This window comes from Salmo trutta, chromosome 1 (assembly GCF_901001165.1).
Source record: "Salmo trutta chromosome 1, fSalTru1.1, whole genome shotgun sequence".
In the NCBI taxonomy this organism is placed as follows: Eukaryota; Metazoa; Chordata; class Actinopteri; order Salmoniformes; family Salmonidae; genus Salmo; species Salmo trutta.
The window spans coordinates 14,993,899-15,020,960 of NC_042957.1; the positions used below are offsets into that span (position 1 = coordinate 14,993,899).

At 43.7% G+C, this 27,062-nt stretch overlaps 1 protein-coding gene across 1 annotated transcript; it reads left to right on the forward strand.

The window, feature by feature from the left end:
• On the forward strand, positions 1–27,062 carry LOC115168979 (uncharacterized). The gene is made up of 9 exons (XM_029724601.1): positions 1–77; positions 339–662; positions 780–1,058; positions 1,260–1,310; positions 24,028–24,123; positions 24,241–24,269; positions 24,387–24,428; positions 24,565–24,636; positions 26,245–27,062. Exons 1-9 carry the CDS (start codon positions 17–19, stop codon positions 26,380–26,382), a joined length of 1,092 nt encoding a protein of 363 aa, XP_029580461.1. The 5' UTR covers positions 1–16; the 3' UTR covers positions 26,383–27,062.

The following is a 27,062-nucleotide window of genomic DNA, read 5'->3' on the forward strand; positions in this document are numbered from 1 at the left end:
AGAGAGAGAGGGGATCATGGCTGACATCCATCATTCATTTTTGGGATTGCTTGTGACCGTTTTGTACCTGCTAACAGGTAAGACAGAGGAGAGAGAGTAAGAATATGTCATTAGAGATCATAGAACACATGTATTTCAAACGGCCAAACAAGTTCAGTTTACATTTTACTAATATTAAGATGACATTTCTGTTGTGTATCTGTTTACTCTTCACTATTGTATAATAGACAGTATATTACACTATTATTCACACTGAAGAATATCAATAAGAATACCTATGAAATATAATGTCATCTGTATTACCAGTTAATAATTATCTGATGTCATACTCCTTCCAGGTGTCAGTGGAGAAACTCTCTCTATGTTCTCCAGAGTGGGAGATGATGTCAGTCTGCCGTGTAACAATGTGGTTTATCCAAACTGCTCATCAACTACATGGATCTATAACAGAGCTGGAACTGCTATTGAACTAGTCGGTCTAGGGAAGGTGAAAAAACAACTCAACAACATAGCAGACAGACTGAGTTTAGTGTCTAACTGTTCTCTATATGTTAGTAATGTCAGAGCTGAGGATGCTGGACAATACACCTGTCAACAGTACCTTACAGAGACTGGACCACGACATGGAGCTGATGCCCCTGTTCATCTGTCTGTTCTAACCAGTGAGTATTACTGTTTAAATCAGAGTGTAAATGTCACTGTGTACAAGTGTAGTGTTAATAATCATATGTAATGTGAAAACAGCCAACAAGTACTGTATACCTTTTTCTCTTTCTCAGTCTCCTCTACCACACCAGTGACAGATCTGAAGTCTAATGTAAATATGACATTACGGTGTTCTCTGCTCACCTATATGGGACATGGAACGTGCATCTCAGGAGTTAGTCTCAGCTGGGTGCCTAAAACAGGTACTAATGCCCAGGTCACACTGGATTCTTCCTGTGACATCACTCTGAATGTGACACTCCAGAAGGAGGACAACAACAGGAAGTGGACGTGCACGCTGACTGAAAAGGAAAACGTGAAGATCTCCATTGACTTCACCTCCACATTCTCAGGTATGTGTTGTTGTTATGCTCCTACAATCTGAATAAGTTCACAAGATCTGTGATGATATTAAATTGAATATCAAACCTGATACTTTATCCTGATATTAGTGATATTAGTGATTGATGATTCATTTGATTTGAATCCTACTGCTGTGTCTGATGATGGGTTATTTAAATAAACTAACAGAGGATATTCTACTACTGAATTAGATATTGAAGAAAAGACCACTGATAATGATGACGTCATCTCCACTATCCCAGGTAAAATACTCCCATCTGTATGATGTGTACAGATATAGTAAATGTTTTATCTGTCCTCTGGACACATAGAACTGGGTACTGTGTTTTCCCATGCTGTGTCAGGGTTTGAGACTGGGTCCAAAAAGACACTTGATTTGATGTTTTTAAGACAGTTCTGATGTAACTAGTGTAATGCCTGTCAAGACAACCACCAGTACTACGCAGCAGTATAAGACTAGTCATGTAAAAACAGCCCCAAATATATTTATACTGCTTGTCTAGTGCTCTAGAGATTGGAGAAAGATTTAGCAGATTGCAGTAGAGAAAACTCTACAGGCAACACAGAGTCAGTGGATGTGGATCTATTCTGAACTGTGATGTCACCATTATTTACCAATGAAGTGGTCACCTTGTTTGTTTTTAACTACTATGCAGGAAGTACCAGTCTCTTTAGCTAATGTTCCACTCCTTGCCACTCCTTGTCATTGCCAAAGAGACTGGCCTTTTGGGAATATCAGCATTCAATAGAGTACCACAGTACGAGTCATAATACCCATTAAACCTAGTGGTCAAACACCGAAATGGTTCCAATCCTTTTTCCACCATTCATTTCTCCCATAGGGGATTTTAGATACACTTCAAATAAGGGCTGTGTTTCGTGTAGGCTTACCCTGGCATGATTTTTTGATAACCGTGTAAATCTCTCTCAGACAAGGTGACTTTAAATCAAATCAATTTTTATTGGTCACATACACATGGTTAGCAGACGTTAATGCGAATGTAGCGAAATGCTTGTGCTTCTAGTTCCGACAGTGCCGTAATATCTAACAAGAGTCTAACAAATGTAAAGGGAGGAATAAGAATATGTACATATAAATATATGGATGAGCGATGGCTGTGCGGCATAGGCAAGATGCAGTAGGTGGTATAGAATACAGTATATACATATGATATGAATAATGTAGGATATGTAGACATTATTAAAGTGGCATTATTTAAAGTGACTAGTGATACCTTTATTAAATCTATTTATTAAATGTATTAAAGTGGCCAGAGATTTGAGTCTGTATGTTGGCAGCAGCCACTCTATGTTAGTGATAGCTGTCAGTCTGATGGCCTTGAGATAGAAGCTGTTTTTCAGACTCTCGGTCCCAGCTTTGATGTACCTGTACTGACCTCGCCTTCTGGATGATAGCGGGGTGAACATGCAGTGACTCGGGTGGTTGTTGTTCTTGATGTTCTTTTTGGCCTTCCTGTGACATCGGGTGCTGTAGGTGTCCTGGAGGGCAGGTAGTTTGCCCCATGTGATGCGTTGTGCAGACCTCACTACCCTCTGGAGAGCCTTACGGTTGTTGGCAGTGCAATTGCCGTACCAGGTGGTGATACAGCCAACAGGATGCTTTCAATTGTGCATCTGTGGAAGTTTGTGAGGGTTTTTGGTGACAAGCCAAATTTCTTCAGCCTCCTGAAGTTGAAGAGGCACTGTTGCGCCTTCTTCACCACGCTGTCTGTGAGGGTGGACCATTTCAGTTTGTCCGTAATGTGAACGCTGGAGAACTTAAAACTTTCCACCTTCTCCACTACTGTCCCGTCGATGTGGATGGGGGGATGCTCCCTCTGCTGTTTCCTGAGTCCATGATCATTTCCTTTGTTTTGTTGACGTTGAGTGAGAGGTTATTTTCCTGACACCACTCTCCGAGGGCCCTCACCTCCTCCCTGTAGGCCGTCTTGTCATGGTTGGTAATCAAGCCCACTACTGTAGTGTCGTCTGCAAACTTGATGATTGAGTTGGAGGCGTGCATGGCCACGCAGCCATGGGTGAATAGGGAATACAGGAGAGAGCTGAGAATGCACCCTTGTGGGGTCCCAGTGTTGAGGATCAGCGGGACGGAGATGTTGTTTCCTACCCTCAACCACCTGAGGGCGGCCCGTCAAAGTCCAGGACCCAGTTGCACAGGGCGAGGTCAAGACCCAGGGTCTCAAGCTTAATGACGAGTTTGGAGGGTACTATGGTGTTAAATGCTGAGCTGTAGTCAATGAACAGCATTCTTACATAGGTATTCCGCTTGTCCAGATGGGATAGGGCAGTGTGCAGTGTGATAGCAATTGCATCGTCTGTAGACCTATTGGGGCAGTAAGCAAATTGGAGGGGGTCTAGCTTATCAGGTAGGGTGGAGGTGATATGATCCTTGACTAGTCTCTCAAAGCACTTCATGATGACAGAAGTGAGTGCTACAGGGCGATAGTCATTTAGTTCAGTTACCTTAGCTTTCTTGCGAACAGGAACAATGGTGGCCATCTTGAAGCATGTGGGCACAGCAGACTGGGATAGGGATTGATTGAATATGTCCGTAAACACACCAGCCAGTAGGTCTGTGCATGCTCTGAGGACGCAGCTAGGGATGCCATCTTGGCCGGCAGCCTTGCGAGGGTTAACACGTTTAAATGTTTTACTCACGTTGGCTGCAGTGAAGGAGAGCCCGCAGGTTTTGGTTGCGGGCCGTGTTAGTGGCACTGTGTTGTCCTCAAAGTGAGCAAAGAAGTTGTTTAATTTGTCTGGGAGCAAGACATCGATGTCTGCAACAGGGCTGGTTTTCTTTTTGCAATCCGTGATTGACTGTAGACCCTGCCACATACGTCTCGTGTTTGAGCCGTTGAATTGTGACTCTACTTTGTCTCTATACTGACGCTATGCTTGTTTGATTGCAGAGGGAATAGCTACACTGTTTGTATTTGGTCATATTTCCAGTCACCTTGCCATGATTAAAAGCGGTGGTTTGAGCTTTCAGTTTTGAGTGAATGCTGCCATCAATCCACGATTTCTGGTTAGGGAAGATTTTAATAGTAACAGTTGGTACCACATCATCGATGCACTTGCTAATAAACTCGCTCACGGAGTCAGCGTTTATGTCAATGTTGTTGTCTGAGGCTACCCGGAACATATCCCAGTCCACGTGATTGAAGCAATCTTGAAGCGTGGAATCCGATTGGTTAGACCAGCGTAGACCTGAGCACGGGCGTTTCCTGTTTTAGTTTCTGTCGATAGGCTGGGAGCAACAAAATGGAGTCATGGTCAGATTTGCCGAAGGGAGGGTGGGGGAGGGCTTTGTATGCATCACGGAAGTTAGAGTAGTAATGGTCCAGAATTCTACCAGCTCGTGTCACGCATTCGATATGGTGATAGAATTTAGGAAGCCTTGGTCTCAGATTAGCTTTGTTAAAATCCCCAGCTACAATAATTGCAGCCTCAGGATATATGGTTTCCAGTTTACATAGAGTCCAGAGGAGTTTTTTCAGGGCCGTCGAGGTATCTGCTTGGGGGGATACACACGGCTGTGACTTTAATCAAAGAGAATTCTCTTGGTAGATAATGCGGTCAGCATTTGATTGTAAGGAATTCTAGGTCAGGTGAAAAAAAGGACTTGAGTTCCTGTATGTTGTTATGATTACACCATGAGTCGTTAATCATAAGGCATACACCCCCGCCCTTCTTCTTACCAGAGAGATGTTTGTTTCTGTCAGCGCGATGCGTGAAGAATCCGGGTGGCTGTACCGATTCTGACAACATATCCCATGTTTCCGTGAAACAGAGAATGTTACAATCTCTGATGTCTCTCTGGAAGGCAACTTGTGCCCTAATTTCATCCACCTTGTTGTCTAGAGATTGGACATTGGCGAGTAATACGCTCGGAAGCGGTGGATGGTGTGCTCGCCTTCTAAGTCTGACCAGTAGGCCGCTCCATCTGCCTCTCCTGCTGTGACCGCGTTGTTCTGGGTCGGCCTCTGGGATTAGATCCCATGTCCAGGGTGGAGGTCCGAACAAAGGATCCACTTCGGGAAAGTCGTATTCCTGGTTGTAATTATCTCATTTACAGTTGAAGTCGGAAGTTTACATACACTTAGGTTGGAGACATTAAAACTTGTTTTTCAACCACTACACAAATGTCTTGTTAACAATCTATAGTTTGTCAGTTAGGACATCTACTTTGTGCATGACACAAGACATTTTTCCAACAATTGTTTACAGACAGAGTATTTCACTTATAATTCATTGTATCACAATTCCAGTGGGTCAGAAGTTTAGATACACTAAAATTCCAGAAAATGATGTCATGGCTTTAGAAGCTTCTGATAGGCTAATTGACATAATTTGAGTCAATTGGAAGGGTACCTGTGGATGTATTTCAAGTCCTACCTTCAAACTCAGTGCCTCTTTGCTTGACATCATGGGAAAATCAAAAGAAATCAGCCAAGACCTCAGAAAACAAATTGTAGACCTCCACAAGTCTGGTTTATCTCTGGGAGAAATTTACAAACACCTGAAGGTACCACGTTCATCTGTACAATAGTATGCAAGTATAAACACCATGGGACCACGCAGCCGTCATACCGCTCAGGAAGGAGACGCGTTCTGTCTCCTGAACGTACTTTGGTGTTAAAAGTGCAATTCAATCCCAGAACAACAGCAAAGGACCTTGTGAAGATGCTGGAGGAAACAGGTACAACAGTATCTATATCCACAGTAAAACGAGTCCTATATCAACATAACCTGAAAGGCCGCTCAGCATGGAAGAAGCCACTGCTCCAAAACCGTCATATAAAAGCCAGACTACGGTTTACAACTGCACATGGGGACAAAGACTTTTTGGAGAAATGTCCTCTGGTCTGATGAAACAAAAATAGAACTGTTTGGCCATAATGACCTTTATGTTTGGAGGAAAAAGGGGGATGCTTGCAAGCCGAAGAACACCATCCCAACCGTGAAGCACAGGGGTGACAACATCATGGTGTGGGGGTGCTTTGCTGCAGGAGGGACTGGTGCAATTCACAAAATACATGGCATCATGAGGAAATACAATTATGTGGATATATTGAAACAACATCTCAAGACATCAGTCAGGAAGTTAAAGCTTGGTCGCAAATGGGTCCTCCAAATCAAATCAAATTTATTTATATAGCCCTTCTTACATCAGCTGATATCTCAAAGTGCTGTACAGAAACCCAGCCTAAAACCCCAAAAAGCAAGCAATGCAGGTGTAGAAGCACGGTGGCTAGGAAAAACTCCCTAGAAAGGCCAAAACCTAGGAAGAAACCTAGAGAGGAACCAGGCTATGAGGGGTGGCCAGTCCTCTTCTGGCTGTGCCGGGTGGAGATTATAACAGCACATGGCCTAGATGTTCAAATGTTCGTAAATGACCAGCATTGTCAAATAATAATAATCATAGTAGTTGTCGAGGGTGTAACAAGTCAGCAACACAAGAGTAAGTGTCAGTTGGCTTTTTCATAGCCGATCTTTGAGAGTATCTCTACCGCTCCTGCTGTCTCTAGAGAGTTGAAAACAGCAGGTCTGGGACAGGTAGCACGTCCGGTGAATAGGTCAGGGTTCCAGCAGGTCTGGGACAACAGGTCTGGGACAGGTAGCACGTCCGGTGAACAGTTGGAACTGGAGCTGCAGCACTGCCAGGTGAACTGGGGACAGCAAGGAGTCATCAATCCAGGTAGTCCTGAGGCATGGTCCTAGGGCTCAGGTCCTCCGAGAGAGAGAAAGAAAGAAGGAGAAAGAGAGAATTAGAGAGAGCATATTTAAATTCACACAGGACACCGGAAAAGACAAGAGAAATACTCCAGATGTGACAGACTGACCCTAGCCCCCCGACACATAAACTGCTGCAGCATAAATACTGGAGGCTGAGACAGGAGGGGTCAGGAGACACTGTGGCCCCATCCGATGAAACCCCCGGACAGGACCAAACAGGTAGGATATAACCCCACCCACTTTACCAAAGCACAGCCTCCACACCACTGGAGGGTATCTCCAACCACCAACATACCACCCCGGGACAAGGCCGAGTATAGCCCACAAAGATCTCCGCCATGGCACAGCCCAAGGGGGGGGATCAACCCAATGGCAATGACCCCAAGCATACTTCCAAAGTTGTGGCAAAATGGCTTAAAAACAACAAGGTCAAGGTATTGGAGTGGCCATCCCAAAGCCCTGACCTCAATCCTTTAAAAAATGTGTGGGCAGAACTGAAAACTTATGTGCGAGCAAGGAGGCCTACAAACCTGACTCAGTTTCACCAGCTCTGTCAGGAGGAATGGGCCAAAATTCACCCAACTTATTGTGGGAAGCTTGTGGAAGTCTACCCGAAACATTTGACCCAAGTTAAACAATTTAAAGGCAATGATACCAAATACTAATTGAGTATATGTCAACTTCTGACCTACTGGGAATGTGATGAAAGAAATAAAAGCTTAAATAAATCATTCTCTCTACTATTATTCTGACATTTCACATTCTTAAAATAAAGTGGTGATCCTATCTGACCTATTACAGGGCATTTTTACTAGGATTAAATGTCAGGAATTGTGAAAAACTGAGTATAAATGTGTTTGGCTAAGGTGTATGTAAACTTCCGACTTCAACTGTACATAACTGCAGAAAGGTGAATGTGTTTCTGTGTCTGTTGGAAGGCAGAAAACCAGGTTTTCCTCGGATTTTGCCTGTGCTTAGCTATGTTTTGTTTCTTTTTCCCCCAAAACTCCCTAGTCTTTGCTGATGACAAGCATACCCATAACATGATGAAGCCACCACTATGTTTACATTTACATTTACATTACATTTAAGTCATTTAGCAGACGCTCTTATCCAGAGCGACTTACAAATTGGTGCATTCACCTTATGATATCCAGTGGAACAACCACTTTACAATAGTGCATCTAAATCTTTTAGGGGGGGGGGGGGGTTAGAAGGATTACTTTATCCTATCCCAGGTATTCCTTAAAGAGGTGGGGTTTCAGGTGTCTCTGGAAGGTGGTGATTGACTCCGCTGTCCTGGCGTCGTGAGGGAGCTTGTTCCACCATTGGGGTGCCAGAGCAGCGAACAGTTTGGACTGGGCTGAGCAGGAACCGTGCTTCCTCAGAGGTAGGGTTGCCAGCAGGCCAGAGGTGGAAGAACGCAGTGCCCTTGATTGGGTGTAGGGCCTGATCAGAGCCTGAAGGTATGGAGGTGCCGTTCCCCTCACAGCTCCGTAGGCAAGCACCATGGTCTTGTAGCGGATGCGAGCTTCAACTGGAAGCCAGTGGAGAGAGCGGAGGAGCGGGGTGACGTGAGAAAACTTGGGAAGGTTGAACACCAGACGGGCTGTGGCGTTCTGGATGAGTTGTAGGGGTTTAATGGCACAGGCAGGGAGCCCAGCCAACAGCGAGTTGCAGTAATCCAGACGGGAGATGACAAGTGCCTGGATTAGGACCTGCGTCGCTTCCTGTGTGAGGCAGGGTTGTACTCTGCGAATGTTGTAGAGCATGAACCTACAGGATCGGGTCACCGCCTTGATGTTAGTGGAGAACGACAGGGTGTTGTCCAGGATCACGCCAAGGTTCTTAGCACTCTGGGAGGAGGACACAAGGGAGTTGTCAACCGTGATGGCGAGATCATGGAGCGGGCAGTCCTTCCCCGGGAGGAAGAGCAGCTCCGTCTTGCCGAGGTTCAGCTTGAGGTGGTGATCCGTCATCCACACTGATATGTCTGCCAGACATGCAGAGATGCGATTCACCGCCTGGTTATCAGAAGGGGGAAAGGAGAAGATTAATTGTGTGTCGTCTGCATAGCAATGATAGGAGAGACCATGTGAGGATATGACAGGGCCAAGTGACTTGGTGTATAGCGAGAATAGGAGAGGGCCTAGAACAGAGCCCTGGGGGACACCAGTGGTGAGAGCGCGTGGTGCGGAGACAGATTCTCGCCACGCCACCTGGTAGGAGCGACCTGTGAGGTAGGACGCAATCCAAGCGTGGGCCGTGCCGGAGATGCCCAACTCGGAGAGGGTGGAGAGGAGGATCTGATGGTTCACAGTATCAAAGGCAGCAGATAGGTCTAGAAGGATGAGAGCAGAGGAGAGAGAGTTAGCTTTAGCAGTGCGGAGAGCCTCCGTGACACAGAGAAGAGCAGTCTCAGTTGAATGCCCAGTCTTGAAACCTGACTGATTAGGATCAAGAAGGTCATTCTGAGAGAGATAGCAGGAGAGCTGGCCAAGGACGGCACGTTCAAGAGTTTTGGAGAGAAAAGAAAGAAGGGATACTGGTCTGTAGTTGTTGACATGGGAGGGATCGAGTGTAGGTTTTTTCAGAAGGGGTGCAACTCTCGCTCTCTTGAAGACGGAAGGGACGTAGCCAGCGGTCAAGGATGAGTTGATGAGCGAGGTGAGGTAGGGCAGAAGGTCTCCGGAAATGGTCTGGAGAAGAGAGGAGGGGATAGGGTCAAGTGGGCAGGTTGTTGGGCGGCCGGCCGTCACAAGACGCGAGATTTCATCTGGAGAGAGAGGGGAGAAAGAGGTCAAAGCACAGGGTAGGGCAGTGTGAGCAGGACCAGCGGTGTCGTTTGACTTAGCAAACGAGGATCGGATATCGTCAACCTTCTTTTCAAAATGGTTGACGAAGTCATCCGCAGAGAGGGAGGAGGGGGGGGGAGGGGGAGGAGGATTCAGGAGGGAGGAGAAGGTAGCAAAGAGCTTCCTAGGGTTAGAGGCAGATGCTTGTAATTTAGAGTGGTAGAAAGTGGCTTTAGCAGCAGAGACAGAAGAGGAAAATGTAGAGAGGAGGGAGTGAAAGGATGCCAGGTCCGCAGGGAGGCGAGTTTTCCTCCATTTCCGCTCGGCTGCCCGGAGCCCTGTTCTGTGAGCTCGCAGTGAGTCGTCGAGCCACGGAGCAGGAGGGGAGGACCGAGCAGGCCTGGAGGATAGGGGACAGAGAAAATCAAAGGATGCAGAAAGGGAGGAGAGGAGGGTTGAGGAGGCAGAATCAGGAGATAGGTTTGAGCAGAGGGAAGAGATGATAGGATGGAAGAGGAGAGAGTAGCGGGAGAGAGAGAGCGAAGGTTGGGACGGCGCAATACCATCCGAGTAGGGGCAGAGTGAGACGTGTTGGATGAGAGCGAGAGGGAAAAGGATACAAGGTAGTGGTCGGAGATTTGGAGGGGAGTTGCAATGAGATTAGTGGAAGAACAGCATCTAGTAAAGATGAGGTCAAGCGTATTGCCTGCCTTGTGAGTAGGGGGGGAAGGTGAGAGGGTGAGGTCAAAAGAGGAGAGGAGTGGAAAGAAGGAGGCAGAGAGGAATGAGTCAAAGGTAGACGTGGGGAGGTTAAAGTCACCCAGAACTGTGAGAGGTGAGCCATCCTCAGGAAAGGAACTTATCAAGGCGTCAAGCTCATTGATGAACTCTCCAAGGGAACCTGGAGGGCGATAAATGATAAGGATGTTAAGCTTGAAAGGGCTGGTAACTGTGACAGCATGGAATTCAAATGAGGAGATAGACAGATGGGTCAGGGGAGAAAGAGAGAATGTCCACTTGGGAGAGATGAGGATTCCAGTGCCACCACCCCGCTGGCTCGATGCTCTAGGGGTATGCGAGAATACGTGGGCAGACGAGGAGAGAGCAGTAGGAGTGGCAGTGTTATCTGTGGTAATCCATGTTTCCGTCAGCGCCAGGAAGTCTAGGGACTGGAGGGTAGCATAGGCTGAGATGAACTCAGCCTTGTTGGCCGCAGACCGGCAGTTCCAGAGGCTGCCGGAGACCTGGAACTCCACGTGGGACGTGCGCGCTGGGACCACCAGGTTAGAGTGGCAGCGGCCACGCGGTGTGAAGCGTTTGTATGGCCTGTGCAGAGGGGAGAGAACAGGGATAGACAGACACATAGTTGACAAGCTACAGAAGTGTTGTTTCTTGTATTATTGTCTCTTGTGTCTTTAGAGAACTGTTTCACTTTGATATCCTTTTTCTTCTGTCCTGATTTTCTCTTTCTTTTCTTCTGTTAACTAGATATTCTCTGTTATTCTTCGTTAGCTAGCTAGCTTCCTCCAAAAGAGTCCCTAGCAACTGCTTAGCAACTGGTAAACAATTCAGCTAGCTAAGATAACTACAATTTTATGAAAAATAGTAACTTTTTTCAAAAGCCTATCTTCTTTGTTTGTTGCTTGTTTTTTCTCCTATTCAGTCTTGCAGTTTTCTTTTGATTTTTTCCGATGTACTTCACTCTAAAAACCATGTAAATTTCAATATTTATAGCTACAATACTAATGTTTCTCTGGGTGTCACTGAGTAGACATGTCTTTGTCTATGTCTTTGATAATATGAAGAGTGGTACTCAGTGATGTGTTGGATATGCCCAAATCATAATGCTTTGTATTCAGGACATAAAGTTAATTTATTTGCCACATTTCTTGCAGTTTTACTTTAGTGCCTTATTGCAAACAGGATGCATGTTTTGGGATGTTTTCTTCCTGTACAGGCTACGTTATTTTCACTCTGTCATTTAGGTTAGTATTCTGTGGTAACTACAATGTTGTTGATCCATCGTGAGTGTTCTCCTATCCCAGTCTCTTAAGGATCCACCCCTTATTTTAAAATTTTCACCTAAAATGATATACCCAAATCTAACTGCCTGTAGCTCAGGCCCTGAAGCAAGGATATGCATATTCTTGATACCAATTGAAAGGAAACACTTTGTAGTTTGTGGAAATGTGTAAGGAATGTAGGAGAATATAACACATTAGATCTGGTAAAAGATAATACAAAGAGAAAACCAAACTTTTTAGAATTTTTTTGTACCATCATCTTTGAAATGCAAGAGAAAGAGCATGATGAATTATTCTACAATACCTCTTTTGCCAATTGACCCTTTTACTGTCGACACGGAGCCCCGGGGATCCATCACGACTGGTCTGTCGACGAAACAGTCCGAGATGGTTTAACTGGCTCTTCCTTTGTGACGTCGCCTGATGCCCATCTGCTAGCCCCGGCCTGCTAGCTGTCTGAATCGCTGTGTCTCCAGCTCGCATAGTGTAGCAGTGACTACGGAATTGGCTCCCTGACTCATCTAGTGCTACTCATTGGACCCTATGATCACTCGGCTACAAATGCCTCTCCCTTATGTAATATGCCTTGTCTATAGCTGTTTTGGTTAGTGATTATTGCCTTATTCTATCCCAGGACTGTTTCAATAACACGGTACCTAATTTTGTTTACCTGTCGGCGCCAGCCTCGAACTCAGGTCCTGTATGTACCTAACTGACCCGCTCTGCCCATTCATCGCCATTTACCCGTTGTTGCTCTCCTTATCAACACCTGTGATTGCTATATGCCTCTCTCTAATGTCAATATGCCTTGTCTACTGCTGTCTTGGCTAGTTCTTATTGTGTTATTTCACTGTAGAGCCCTCAGTCCCACTCATAATGCCTTAGATAGCTCTTTTGTCCCACCCCACACACATGCAGAGACCTCACCTGGCTTAACTGGTGCATCCAGAGATGAAACCTCTTTCGAAACGCCTAGGTTTACCTCCACTGTACTCACATCCTACCATACCATTGTCTGTGCATTATGCCCTGAATGTATTCTACCACGCCCAGAAATCTGCTCCTTTTATTCTCTGTCCCCAACGCAGTAGATGGCCAGATCTTATAGCCTTTAGCTGTACCCTTATCCTAGTCCTCGTCTGTTCCTCTGGTGATGTAGAGGTTAACCCAGGCCCTGTAGCACCCAGTTCCACTCCTAATCCCCAGGCGCTATCATTTGTTGACTTCTGTAACCATAAAAGCCTTGGTTTCATGCATGTTAACATCAGAAGCCTCCTCCCTAAGTTTGTTTTATTCACTGCTTTAGCACACTCTTCGAACCCTGATGTTCTAGCTGTGTCTGAATCCTGGCTAAGGAAGGCCACCAAAAATTCAGAAATTTCCATCCCCAACTACAAAATTTCCACCAAGATAGAACTGCCAAAGGGGGTGGAGTTAGCCTGCAGAGTTCTGTTATGCTATCCAGGTCTGTGCCCAAACAGTTTGAGCTTCTACTTTTAAAAATCCACCTTTCAAAAGATTGACGGCCTAATACTACCCTTTATATGGGAGAAAAAGCCCCCCAGGATGTGAAAACAGCTTTTGCAGAGGCCCAAACCAGACGGCGGTCTAGCTCTACCGGATTTCAGAATCTATTATTGGGCCGCTAACCTTAGGATCATTCACTACTGGTTGCAGAGCAGAGAGATATTCCCACCCCCAATTTGGCTAGAGATGGAGGCTGCCTCGTCTATACCGGCATCATTGTCTTCCCTCGCTCACTCCTCCGTTACAGGCCCTTACTCCTCCTTCACCAAAAATATGTTTCAAAACAACATTGAAGTTCTGGAATCAATTTAGGCGCCACTTTGGGTTTCAAACAACCTCTTCTTTTTGCTCCGGTAGCCTCAAACCCAGCTTTTCCCCCATCTATGGTTGATGGTGCTTTCTCAACATGGTCTAGTGTCGGTATTAAAAGATTCAGAGATCTGTATATTATCAATACATTTAGTACGTTTGAACAATTATCAGCTAAATTTGGTCTCCCCAGACATCATTTTTTTTAGGTTCTTACAAGTCCGGAGTTACATCCGCAGCATAGATCCAGGATTCCCCACCCTTCCTGGTGAAACCCAGTTTGACACATTTCGTGTCCCACTTCCTACTCTGAAAGGCACCAAGTCAATAATCTATAGTCAAATTTGCTCAGTACAAGTCATCTCATTAAACAGTATTAAATCCTCATGGGAGGAGGAACTGGGTGAGGAAATATCTGATGAACTATGGGAAGGGGCACTCAAAAGGGTACATAGCTCTTCTATTTGCGCTCGACACGGCCTCATTCAATACAAACTTATTAATAGGGCCCACTGGACCAAAGCAAGATTATCCAACATTTACAAGGATGTGAACCCTAATTGTGTACGATGTAATCAGTCTCCTGCTAATCATGTACACATGTTTTGGTGTTGCCCATCTCTTGATGGTTTCTGGAAAGACATCTTTAACACACTCTCAGAATTAAGCGGCACACAGATCGAGCCAGATCCTTTTATTGCATTATTTGGGGTTTCCATACCCACAATGCAATTGACCAAAATGAATAAGGATGTAATTGCCTTTGTCACTTTGTTCTCGAGACGATTCATTTTACTTAGATGGAAATCCTCTGCAGCCCCTTCTCATGCTCTTTGGATTAAATCTGTTTTGAATTGCATAAAGTTGGACAAATTCTATGCAATGTGGGCTCCCTTCTTTTCTTATGTTAAAAGAATACCTGTCCCTGCAGTTCCAGAGTGTTTTTGCTGTATTGTTGTCTTTGATGTGTTGTTTTATACTACTACCAAATAACTTACAAGTGCAATTATTTTCTAAATGCTGGTATTGAAAATTCAATAAACAAAGCATAATTATTATTTTTTTTAAATCCACCTTTCCAGAAATAAGTCTCTCACTGTTGCCGCTTGATATACACCCCCCTCAGCCCCCAGCTGTGCTCTGGACACCATATGTGAATTAAGTGCCCCCCATTTATCTTCAGAGTTTGAACTTTTAGGTGACCTAAACTGGGATATGCTTTACACCCCAGCCGTTTTACAATCTAAGCTAGATGCCCTCAATCTCACACAAATGATCAAGGAACCTACCAGGTACAACCCTAAATCCGTGAACACGGGCACCCTCACAGATATAATCCTGACCAACCTGCCCTCTAAATACACCTCTGCTGTCCTCAACCAGGATCTCAGTGATCACTGCCTCATTGCCTGCATCCGTAATGGGTCTGCGGTCAAACGGCCACCCCTCATCACTGTCAAATGTTCCCTAAAACGAGCAGGCCTTTCTAATCGACCAGGCCCCGGTATCCTGGAAGCATATCGACCTCATTCCGTCAGTAGAAGATGCCTGCTTATTCTTTAAAAGTGCTTTCCTCACCATCTTAAATAAGCATGCCCCATTCAAAAAAAAATGTAGAACTAAGAACAGATATAGCCCTTGGTTCACTCCAAACTTGACTGCCCTTGACCAGCACAAAAACATCCTGTGGCGTACTGCATTAGCATCGAATAGCCCCCAGGATATGCAACTTTTCAGGGAAGTTAGGAACAATATACAAAGGCAGTTAGGAAAGCAAAGGCTAGCTTTTTCAAACAGACATTTGCATCCAGTAGCACAAATTCCAAAAAGTTCTGGGACACTGTAAAGTCCATGGAGAATAAGAGCACCTCCACCCAGCTGCCCACTGCACTGAGGATAGGAAACACTGTCACCACCGATAAATCTATGATAATCGAGAATTACAATAAGCATTTTTCTACAGCTGGCCATGCTTTCCACCTGGCTACCCCTACCAACAGGTCTGCACCCCCCGCAGAAACTTGCCCAAGCCTCCCCATTTCTCCTTCATTTGCAAACTGGTTTCTGAGCTGGTCATGGGTGCACCTCAGCCACGCTCAAGGTCCTAAACTATATCATACCCACCATCGATAAAAGACAATACTGTGCAGACGTCTTCATCGACCTGGCCAAGGCTTTCGACTCTGTCAATCCCCACATTCTTATCGGCAGACTCAACAGCATTGGTTTCTCAAATGACTGCCTTGCCTGGTTCTCCAACTACTTCTCAGATAGAGTTCAGTTTGTCAATTGGAGGGCCTGTTGTCCGGACCTCTGGCAGTCTCTATGGGGGTGCCACAGGGTTCAATTCTCGGGCCAACTCTTTTCTCTGTATACATCAATGATGTTGCTCTTGCTGCTGGTTATTCTCTGATCCACCTCTAAGCAGACGACACCATTCTGTATACTTCTGGCCCTTCTTTGGACACTGTGCTAACTAACATCCAGACGAGCTTCAATGCCATACAACTCTCTTTCCGTGGCCTCCAACTACTCTTAAATGCAAGTAAAACTAAATGCATGCTCTTCAACCGATCGTTGCCCGCACCTGCCCGCCCGTCCAGAATCACTACTCTGAACGGTTCTGACTTAGAATATGTGGACAACTACAAATACCTAGGTGTCTGGTTAGACTGTAAACTCTCCTTCCAGACTCCAATCCAAAATGACATCTAGAATCGGCTTCTTATATCGCAACAAAGCATCCTTCGCTCATGCTGCCAAACATACACTCGTTAAACTGACTATCCTACCAATCCTTGACTTCGGAGATGTCATTTACAAAATAGCCTCCAATACTCTACTCAGCACATTGGATGCAGTCTATCACAGTGCCATCCGTTTTGTCACCAAAGCCCCATATACTACCCACCACTGCGACCTGTATGCTCTTGTTGGCTGGCCCTCACTTCATATGAGTCTCCAAACCCACTGTCTCCAGGTCATCTAGAAGTCTTTGCTAGGTAAAGCCCCGCCTTATCCCAGCACACTGGTCACCATAGCAGCACCCAGCTGAAGCACGCGCTCCAGCAGGTATATTTCACTGGTCACCCCCAAAGCCAACTCCCACTTTGTCCGCCTTTCCTTCCAGTTCTCTGCTGCCAACGACTGGAACAAATTGCAAAAATCACTGAAGCTGGAGACTTATATCTCCCTCACTAACTTGAATTATCAGCTGTCAGAGCAGCTTACTGATCATTGCACCTGTACACAGCCCATCTGTAAATAGCCCACCCAACTCCTTATCCCCATATTGTTATTTTTTCTTCTCCTTTGCACCCCAGTATCTCTACTTGCACATTCATCTTCTGCACATCTATCACTCCAGTGTTTAATTGCTAAAGTGTATTTATTTTGCCACTATGGCCTATTTATTGCCTTACCTCCCTAATCTTACTACATTTGCACACACTGTATATAGATTTTTCTATTGTGTTATTGACTATGTTTGTTTATCCCATGTGTAACTCTGTGTTGTTTGTGTCACACTGCTTTGCTCTATCTTGGCCAGGTCACAGTTGTAAATGAGAACTTGTTCTCAACTGGCCTACCTGGTTAAATAAATTAGAAATAAATACATTAATTTAAAAAATATATATATTCTAGCCCAGGTGCAATTGAGATACAATTAGATGGCAGCACATGCAGTTTAGAGTGATCAAATTTAGAGTGATCCAGTGAACTCTTGCATATCTGAAGAAGTTTTAAACTCTAACCGTTTTAAAGTCACCATTGGCCTCATAGTGAAATCCCTGAGTGGTTTCCTTCCTCCCCAGCAACCGAGTTAGGAAAGACACCTGTATTTTTGTAGTGACTGGGTTTATTGATACACCATCTAAAGTGTAATTATTAACTTCATCATGCTCAAAGGGATATTTGATGTCTGTTTTTTTTTACCACTCTACCAATAGGTGCCCTTCTTTGCGAGACATTGGAAAACCACCCTGGTCTTATGGCTGAATCTGTGTTTAAAATTCACTGCTCGACTGCGGGACCTTACAGATAATTGCATGTGAGGTACAGAGATGAGGTAGTCATTCAAAATGCATGTTAAACACTGTTATTGCACACAGAGTGAGTCCATGCAACTTATGTGACTTGTTAAGCACATTTTTACTCCTGAACTTATTTAGGTTTGCCGTAACAAAGGTGTGGAATCCTTCATGGCTCAAAACATTTCAGCTCATCGCTTTTAATTAAATTGTAAAAATTCTGAAAGCATCATTTCACTTTCACATGATGAGGTAATGTGTGTAGGCCAGTGACACAAAATCTCAACTTAATCCATATTAAATTCAGGCTGTAACAACAAAATGTGGAAAAAGTCAAGGGGTGTGAATACTTTCTGAAGACACTGTAAAGAACTAAAAATGTCTGTCTCAAGCTTCACGTCACTCACCAGTAGTGATGGGAAAACAAAGCTTCCTGAAGCATTGAGGTTTTCCAGCCAAATGTGTTGAAAATAGGTTCAGTACTCGAGGCTTTGACCAACAGTGTACACTATTGGCACCTGCTGGTCCAAATCATTTAGAGCAGCCAAATTATTACAGATAACATACACGTGGTCTGTGGTTGTGAGACGTACTGCCATCCATGTGGTCTGTGGTTGTGAGACGCACTGCCAAATTCTCTAAAACGATGTTGGAGGCGGCTTATGGTAGAGAAATTAACATTTCATTCTCTGGCAATAGCTCCGGCTAAAGGAGAAGGGTTATGGTAAAATAAGGTTATGTTGCTAAAACCATCTAGGTAGCTAGCTAGCTAGCTAGCTTCTTTGCAAAGAAAACTAGCCTAGTATTCATGACATGTAAGTATCAGGCAGCTACTAGGATAGTATTTTATATAAGACAAAAGACCAAATGCATAAATAAGCCAACATATATTAGTTAAATAAAATATTGAACAGTAAATGAACATGTTCAATAAATATTTAGTTTTGGATCAAGGTAGCTAGCTAGCTGACAGCAAAGGTGTCAGCTAGAGATGATGTGCAGGAGTTTGAAGGAATTTGTAGTCTTGAATGATGTTTATTTTGATGCTAATTAGCATTTTTTAATGATGAGAGTAAATAGTGCTGAATATAGTGACCTGTATAAAAGACACCTGGGTGCCAGAAATCTTTCTGATTGAGAGGGGGTCAAATACTTATTTCCCTCATTAAAATGCAAATAATTTTATAACATTTTTGACATGCGTTTTTCTGTTTTTTTGTTGTTGTTATTCTGTCTCTCACTGTTCAAATAAACCTACCATTAAAATTATAGACTGATCATTTCTTTGTCAGTGGGCAAACGTACAAAATCAGCAGGAGATCAAATACTTTTTTCCCTCACTGTAGCTAACTATGAACATCAACCAACCTAAACCTCATAACTGTGATCATACTGTAGCCACCATTTGTGAATGTGTTGAGTAAATTAAATTGTGAAATTTGTCCACCAAAGGATAGAAATCACCAGTAACACACATTATAACATTGTAAATAATACACTAAGCATGAATGTCCCATGTAATATGCTACCAAATGGACCCCCCCCACTTTGCTGCTTTAAAAGCCTCCACTATAGCCTCCACTGGGAAGGCTTTCCACTAGAAGTTGGAACATTGCTGCGGGGAATTTCTTCCATTCAGCCACAAGAGCATTAGTGGGTCGGTCACTGATGTTGGGCGATTAGGCCTGGCTTGCAGTCAGCGTACCAATTCATCCCAAAGGTGTTCAATGGGGTTGTGGTCAAGGCTCTGTGCAGGCCAGTCAAGTTCTTCCACACCGATCTCGACAAACCACTTCTGAATAGACGTCGCTGTGTGCACGGGGGCATTGTCATGCTGAAACAGGAAAGAGTCTTCCCCAAACTGTTGCCACAAAGTTGGAAGCACAGAATAATCTAGAATGTCATTGTATGCTGTCATTGTAGCGTTTACATTTCCCTTCACTGGAACTAAGGCCCAAACCATAAAAAAACAGCCCCAGACCATTATTCCTCCTCCACCAAACTTTACAGTTGGCGCTATGCATTGGGGCAGGTAGCGTTCTCCTGGCATCCGCCAAACCCAGATTTGTCCATTGGACTGCCAGATGGTGAAGCATGATTCATCACTCCAGAGAACACGTTTCCACTGTTCGAGAGTCCAATTGTGGCAAGCTTTACACCATTCCAGTCAAAGTTTGGCAATGTGAATTGTGATGTTAGGCTTGTGTGCGGCTGCTCGGTCATGGAAACCCATTTCATGAAGTTCTTGTGCTGATGTTTCTTCCAGAGGCAGTATGGAACTCGGTAGCGAGTGTTAGACGGTTTTTACCCAAAGACGCGCTTCAGCACTCGGCGTCTCCGTTCTGTGAGCTTTTGTGGCCATTCGCTTCATGCTGAGCCGTTGCTGCTCCTAGAGGTTTCCACTTCACAATAACAGCACAGTTGACCAGGGCAGCTCTAGCAGGGCATTCATTTGACGAACTTACATGTTGGAAAGGTGGCATCCTATGACTGTGCCACGTTGAAAGTCCCTGAGCTCTTCAGTAGGGCCATTCTACTGCCAATGTTTTACTTTGGAGTCTGCATGGCTGTGTGCTCGATTTTATACACCTGTCAGCAACGGGTGTGGCTGAACTTACTTACTTGAATAGGTTCACGTCTATGCCCACAAAGCGGACAATCTTTTGGAGCGAAGAGCTGCCATTTCATAAACTGTTAACTAATTTTTCTTGCACTCTGACAGGTAAATATTTAGCCTATAGTCTTAATATTTAGCTAATGAATGGCCTAATATCTAGATAATATTTCGCTTTTTACTTCAGCTACACATTACTTGCCTCTCTCTTCCAGCTGTTTCCATGCGCACCAGGCTACTCAAGCTTCTCCAGAATAGGCTATTCCTCTTCTCGTGAAATCCCAGGAAAAGCTATAGGCTACAAAAGCTATAGGACATTTATTTGTATCATTGTTTTTACTATAAAGCAGGCTTGCTCTTGCTAATTACTGAATGTAAAACAGGCCTACAGCATAGAAAATGCATGTTGATGTCACACCCTGACCGTAGAGAGCCTGTTTATTTCTCTATTTGGTTAGGTCAGGGTGTGATTTGGGTGGGCATTCTAGATTATGTATTTCTTTGTTGGCCTGATATGGTTCCCAACCAGAGGCAGCTGTCTTTCGTTGTCTCTGATTGGGGATCATATTTAGGCAGCCTTTTCCCTCTGGGGTTTTGTGGGATCTTGTTTTTGTGTAGCTGCCTGTGAGCAGCCCAGAACGTCACATTTCGTTTTTGGTGAGTTTTATCTTCATTAAAAGATGTGGAATTCCATGCACGCTGTGCTTTGGTTATTTATGATCGGGAGTTTGAAGACAGTGAGCGTGACAGTTGAGTTGAGAAAGTGCATTGGTGTGATCACTTTTGGCCAGTCATGATAACATTGTTGCACTGATGCATTGCAAATAGTTTCACAGGACATACAGAAATGTGCACAGTGAAAAAGAAGAACCAAAGGAATTGACAACCATCAGAAAAATGGATCACTTACAAAACCACTTGAACAACAATGAAACGACATGCTGTAAAAGATGAGCAGGCTCAATGGCATTTGATGTTGAATTGTTACATTTAAATACACATTACTATATTCTTTTTCATTAGTCCTACATGTACAGTGAAGTATTATTTGCAGTTGTCACTATGACAATGAACACACCATGAAAGCACTGAATGGTCTGAAACAGCATCTGTGTGTTAAGAGACCTTGAGAGGTCTTGTTTTTATAGGCAGCTCTGCAGTAGGATGTGTTGATCAGTCGACTGACAGGAGTAGGACTGTAGAACGATACATGATCAACTTTCCTCTAGTGTGGATGCTCACCAACGTTCTATAGTTATGTAGCCTATAGTTTATCATCGTTAGTTATTGACTTGGTGGACGGCCCAGACCTTAACTCTGACACAACTAACGGTATTATCTCAACAGAACTACATTATTCATACTTGAATGGAATAAATATAAAATTACACACACTTGTTTTCTTGACTTTTTTATGCTCTATAAATTGACTCTTTCAAATGATTTACTCTGGCCAGTTTGCTACCAGCGCGCTGCAGTAGGGAAGTAAAGCGGAAGTCGAATCCATCAGTATGTATTTTAGTTTGAGAATTTTAGTTTAAGAATTGTAGTTTGAGAATGTACAAACAAAAAATGGTTGCTTAGCAACCAGCTACCAACTGTGTTCTGTGGAGGAACAAATTGGAGTTCCAATATTTGCATAATCATTGTGATTGGAGGATAGCTGTGAGGGCAATATAATCAGGATCAAATTCTGTCCTCCTCAAGCTCATTAATGATACAATGTTCATATTTGAAGATGGCATATGACATGGAGTACAGGGAGTGGATTAGCTAAGGAGACTGTACTCAGGCTAGGGAGTACAGCCTCTACTGCAAGACCAGCCTTGTCAGCCACCTTTCTGTTACTGGCCCAAAGCTCTTATCCACTAAGCTATCTGCCGCCTCTACTTCACACTTCTCTCTTCCTGTGTGAATTTCTGCTAGTTTGGGAAACGCTGATGTCTTTTCTGCTAAATGATGTGCAACTTAACAACTCTGCATCCCCTCTCTGGTTCTCAACTAAACCAGACTCGTCTCTTGTTATGTCAGTTACTGAGCTAACAAGTTTTAGATAAGTAGTTAGTAATCATGGCTGAATACCGACAGGGCACATGCACAGGAGCCCTGACCTTCAGGGGGCCCCCATTCATTTTGTTAGTCATTCTCACTCAGATATCCTACTGACATGGCATGTCATTATAAAATGTGTAGATTTGTAGCTGAAAAAAATGTCTCTCCACCCCATGGCAAAATGGGTAAAATTGCAGAAGATTTGCTGTAAAATGGACAGAAATTGTTAAAAGGTGCTAAATGCAGCTGTTTTTATCTCAAAATCAAATAATTTTATGGGTAACAAGTATGTATCTTGCTGTGATTTGTTTTAAATTAAAAAAAACAAAAACAGCTTTTTGCAAAGAGCAATATCTCAAGCAACAATTTTGTAAAGACTATCAGGAAGTGGTGTGAGAGGGGAGGGGCAAACTGATAAACGTCTACTATTAGCAGAAAGATGTGGAACTCTGTCTAAACTATTTTACAGCATGGTGATGTCACTATGGAAGGCTAAAACTCCATCCCACCAAACACAGGCAGAAATTTAAGACTGTCTTAATAATACATTTTACACACCAGATACAAACAAACATACGAACAACAACTTACAAACAACGACTACATCATCTGTTAAAACACTATCCCATGGTTGTTCAATGAACCATAAATAATTTAATGAACATGCACCTATGGAACGGTCGTTAAGACACTAACAGCTTACAGACGGTAGGCAATTAAGGTCACAGTTATGAAAAATGAGGACACTAAAGAGGCATTTCTACTGACTCTGAAAACCACCAAAAGAAAGATGCCCAGGCTCCCTGCTCATCTACATGAACATGCCTTAGGCATGCTGCAAGGAGGCATGAGGACTGCAGATGTGGCCAGGGCAATAAATTGCAATGTCCATACTGTGAGATGCCTAAGACAGCACTACAGGGAGACAGGACGGTCAGCTGATCGTTGCGTTGATCGTCGAAAGAATGAGCGTTACACCGAGGCCTGTACTCGGGATCGAGGTGGAGGGTCCGTCATGGTCTGGGGCGGTGTGTCACAGCATCATCAGACTGAGCTTGTTGTCATTGTAGGCAATCTCAAGGCTGTGCGTTACAGGGAAGACATCCTCCTCCTTCATGTGGTACCCTTCTTGCAGGCTCATCCTGACATGACCCTCCAGCATGACAATGCCACCAGCCATACTGCACGTTCTGTGCGTGATTTCCTGTAAGACAGGAATGTCAGTGTTCTGCCATGGCCAGCGAAGAGCCCAGATCTCAATCCCATTGAGCACGTCTGGGACCTGTTGGATCGGAGGTTGAAGGCTAGGGCCAATCCCCCCAGAAATGTCTGGGAACTTGCAGGTGCCTTGGTGGAAGAGTGGGGTAACATATCACAGCAAGAACTGGCAAATCTGGTGCAGTCCATGAGGAGGAGATGCACTGCAGTACTTAATGCAGCTGGTGGCCACACCAGATACTGACTGTTACTTTTGATTTTGACCCCCCCTTCAATCAGGGACACATTATTCCATTTATGTTAGTCACATGTCTGTGGAACTTGTTCAGTTTATGTCTCAGTTGTTGAATCTTATGTTCATAGAAATATTTACACATGTTAAGTGTGCTGTAAATAAACGCAGTTGATAGTGAGGACGTTTTTTGCTGAGTTGATATAAAACACAGGAAATCACGTTTTTGTCTGCACTGGGCCTTTAAAACGGCAACATTTTCTCTACACCCCACAGCAAACTGTGTGGAATTGCAGGAAATTAACTTAAAAACGTAAATGTTTCTCTCCACCATCAGGAGGGGGGCCTGCTCTAAGGTCCCCCACTAACCAGACCCTTCTCCCCTCTCTGGTCGTCTCAGGTTCTCAGGTCATCCTCACGCTGTCTGTAGGAGTGGCTGTGGTAGCAGCGGTGTGTGTCACTGCTGCTGTCATCATAGTACGCAGGAGCAGAGACAGTAAGGACTTACATTTGTCTTTGAGTTTAATGGAGGGCATGAATTACACAGTAACACATGGAGCCAGCCAGTTGTTTCATTGAAATTATTCTGATTTCTTTTATTTGTTCTTGTCAGAGAATCAAGTGCCAACTGATAACAGCATTGTGAGTGAACTGTGACTTAATAAACAGTTAGTTATTTTACTACAATAGTATAATACACTAAGAGGTTCCACTATAATTCTATTGTTTTGAATCCATTACCTTTGATACTAATTAAAGGGTCTGAATGCAGTAAACCACTCTACCCCACCAACCAATGAGGTTAGTGCCTCAATATCCCAATGGAATTTGAAACATGATTAATATGAAACATCATTTAACCCAGTTGTTATCATGCAATCAGACTAATGTCCAGTTTAAATGATTCATGTTTCAATAACAATTTTGATCCTTGTAGAGTCAACCTGCTGACAGAATCACCTATTCCTCCATTGACCACTTCAGTCAAAATCCCCATCAGAGAGTTGACGTAAGTGAAGCTATACTGAACATATTGTAATGCTATCACTCTCCCTTCTATACACTGTTTAACTTCTCTAGGGTAGGGGGCAGTATTTTCACAGCCGGATGAAAAACGTACCCAAATTAAACGGCCTACTACTCGGGCCCAGGAACTAGAATATGCATATTATTAGTAGATTTCTATAGAAAACACTCTGATGTTTCTAAAACGGTTTGAATGATGTCTGTGAGTATAAGAGAACTCATATGGCAGGCAAAACCGTGAGAAACATCTAACCGGGAAGTGGGAAATCTGGTGCTTGTAGTCCTTTCAAGTCATTGCCTATCGAACACACAGTGACTTAGGGTTCATTTTGCACTTCCTTACACTAGATGTCAACAGTCTTTAGAAAGTTGTTTGAGGTTTCTATGGTGAACAGAGAGCGAACAGAGGAAGTTGGAATTTGTTGACTCAGGAAAGGACATGACTTCATTGGCGCGCATTCACGTGAGAGTTAGCTGTGTTCCAAAACGTTTTTCAAGACACTGGAATCGTCCCATTGGAATATTATTGAAGTTCTAAGTTAAAAAGGCCCTAAAGATTGACGCTATACAATGTTTGACATGTTTGAACGAACGTAAATCTAACTTTTTTTTACTTTTCGTCGTGACATTTTGGGCGCGCTTCCTACACTTGGAGTAGCTTACTGAACGCGGAATCAACAAGGAGTTATTTGGACATAAATTATGGACTTTATCGAACAAAACAACATTTATTGTGGACCTGGGATTCCTGGAAGTGTCTTCTGATGAAGATCAAAGGTAAGTGAATATTTCTAATGCTATTTATGATTTTAGATGACTCCAAAATGGCGGGTATCTGTATTGCCTAGTGTTTTTTTCTGAGCGCAGTACTCAGATATTTGCAAAGTGTGCTTTCCCCGTGAAGCTTTTTTGAAATCGGTCACAGCGTTTGCATAAAGGAGATGTTCATCTATAATTCTTTGAATAACAGTTTAATATTTTATCAACGTTTATGATGAGTATTTTTGTAAATTGTTGTGCTGATTCACCGGCAGTATTGGAAGCAAAATATTTTCTGAACATCACGCGCCTGTAACGCCCTGGCCATAGAGAGGGGTTTTTGTTCTTTATTTTGGTTAGGCCAGGGTGTTACATTGGGTGGGCGTTCTGTTCCTTTTTCTATGTTTTTGTATTTCTTTGTTTTGGGCCGTGTGTGGCTCCCAATCAGGCACAGCTGAAGTTCGTTGTTGCTGATTGGGAGTCACACATAAGGAGCATGTTTTTCCTTTGGGTTTTGTGGGTAATTGTTTCTGTTCAGTGTGTTTCCTGACAGGACTGTTTCTGGTCGTTTTTGTTTCGTTTTTGTAAAGTGTTCTCTTTTTGAATTAAAATTCTAATGATGAACACATCCTCTGCTGCACCTTGCTAATTCTGACGACGGCCGTTACAGCGCCAATGTAAAAGGCTGTTTTTGGATATAAATATCAACTTGATCGTACCAAAAATGCATGTATTGTGTAACATGATGTCCTAGGAGTGTCACCTAGGAGCGTCCCACCTCCCCAATAGAGGTTAAAGCCTTTCCTTTGTTGTGTGTGTGTTGTCTCTGTAGGCCCAAGGTGAAGATGCAGTGATGTATGCCTCTGTTATGCCCTCTTCTGGCAGAGGGAGAGAGACAGAGAACCCTGCTGACCCCAGCTCCCTCTACTCCACTGTCAACAAACCTCAGGGAGTCAAGACATCAACATGAAGACTATGCTCATTCACACCCTAATTCCAGACTTAATATGGTTCTAGGAACATAGATTTTTGTGCTATTAAAAGGGGCAATCTGCACTAGTTACATCCATTTCTAGACGTATAAATTAATGATATGCACCCATTGATTCTTGAAAAATAAAACGTAGAAATGCCTCGTGAGTTTAGTTAAACTGTCATAACCCATCAGAACCCAAAATATATGCTTGTTTTACTCCAATGTTTGTAAACAAATGAAATGTAAACAAACACACTGTATAGCTCAAAACATGGTTTAAACTATAATGTTGATATCATGGATGGCCAGTCCTTGCATCTATAGCTCTGTCTAGGAGAGTGGTTCGCCAGCCCCATCCCTCAGCTTTTCAGCAAAACAGTGGCGGGGAGTTTGATTGGTTAATGTTTCAACTGCTGATTGCCGCTTTAAGATGTGTATATTTTATTGATATAGACCAATGAGTTAGGAGACAGGAAAAGTGGAAGCGTTTGAGAGAGAACTGCACCCTTCAGATTCAAATTCATGCTGACTGATAGCCTAGGCTATACAGTAATATACTGTATATGCACATATAAAATATTACACACTACTATCCAGGGTGTACAGCTTCTACTGTAAGACCAGAGTGTGGCTATTTTGCAAGAATCTAACATGTAAAATATTGTTTTGGTTAC

Excerpts from the sequence above, each read along its gene's own strand:
- LOC115168979 (XM_029724601.1), top strand. The coding sequence starts at position 17 with ATGGCTGACATCCATCATTCATTTTTGGGATTGCTTGTGACCGTTTTG. Across the intron at positions 1,059-1,259 it reads CTTCACCTCCACATTCTCAG|ATATTGAAGAAAAGACCACT; the intron begins GTATGTGTTGTT and ends CTACTGAATTAG. Across the intron at positions 1,311-24,027 it reads CGTCATCTCCACTATCCCAG|GTTCTCAGGTCATCCTCACG; the intron begins GTAAAATACTCC and ends TGGTCGTCTCAG.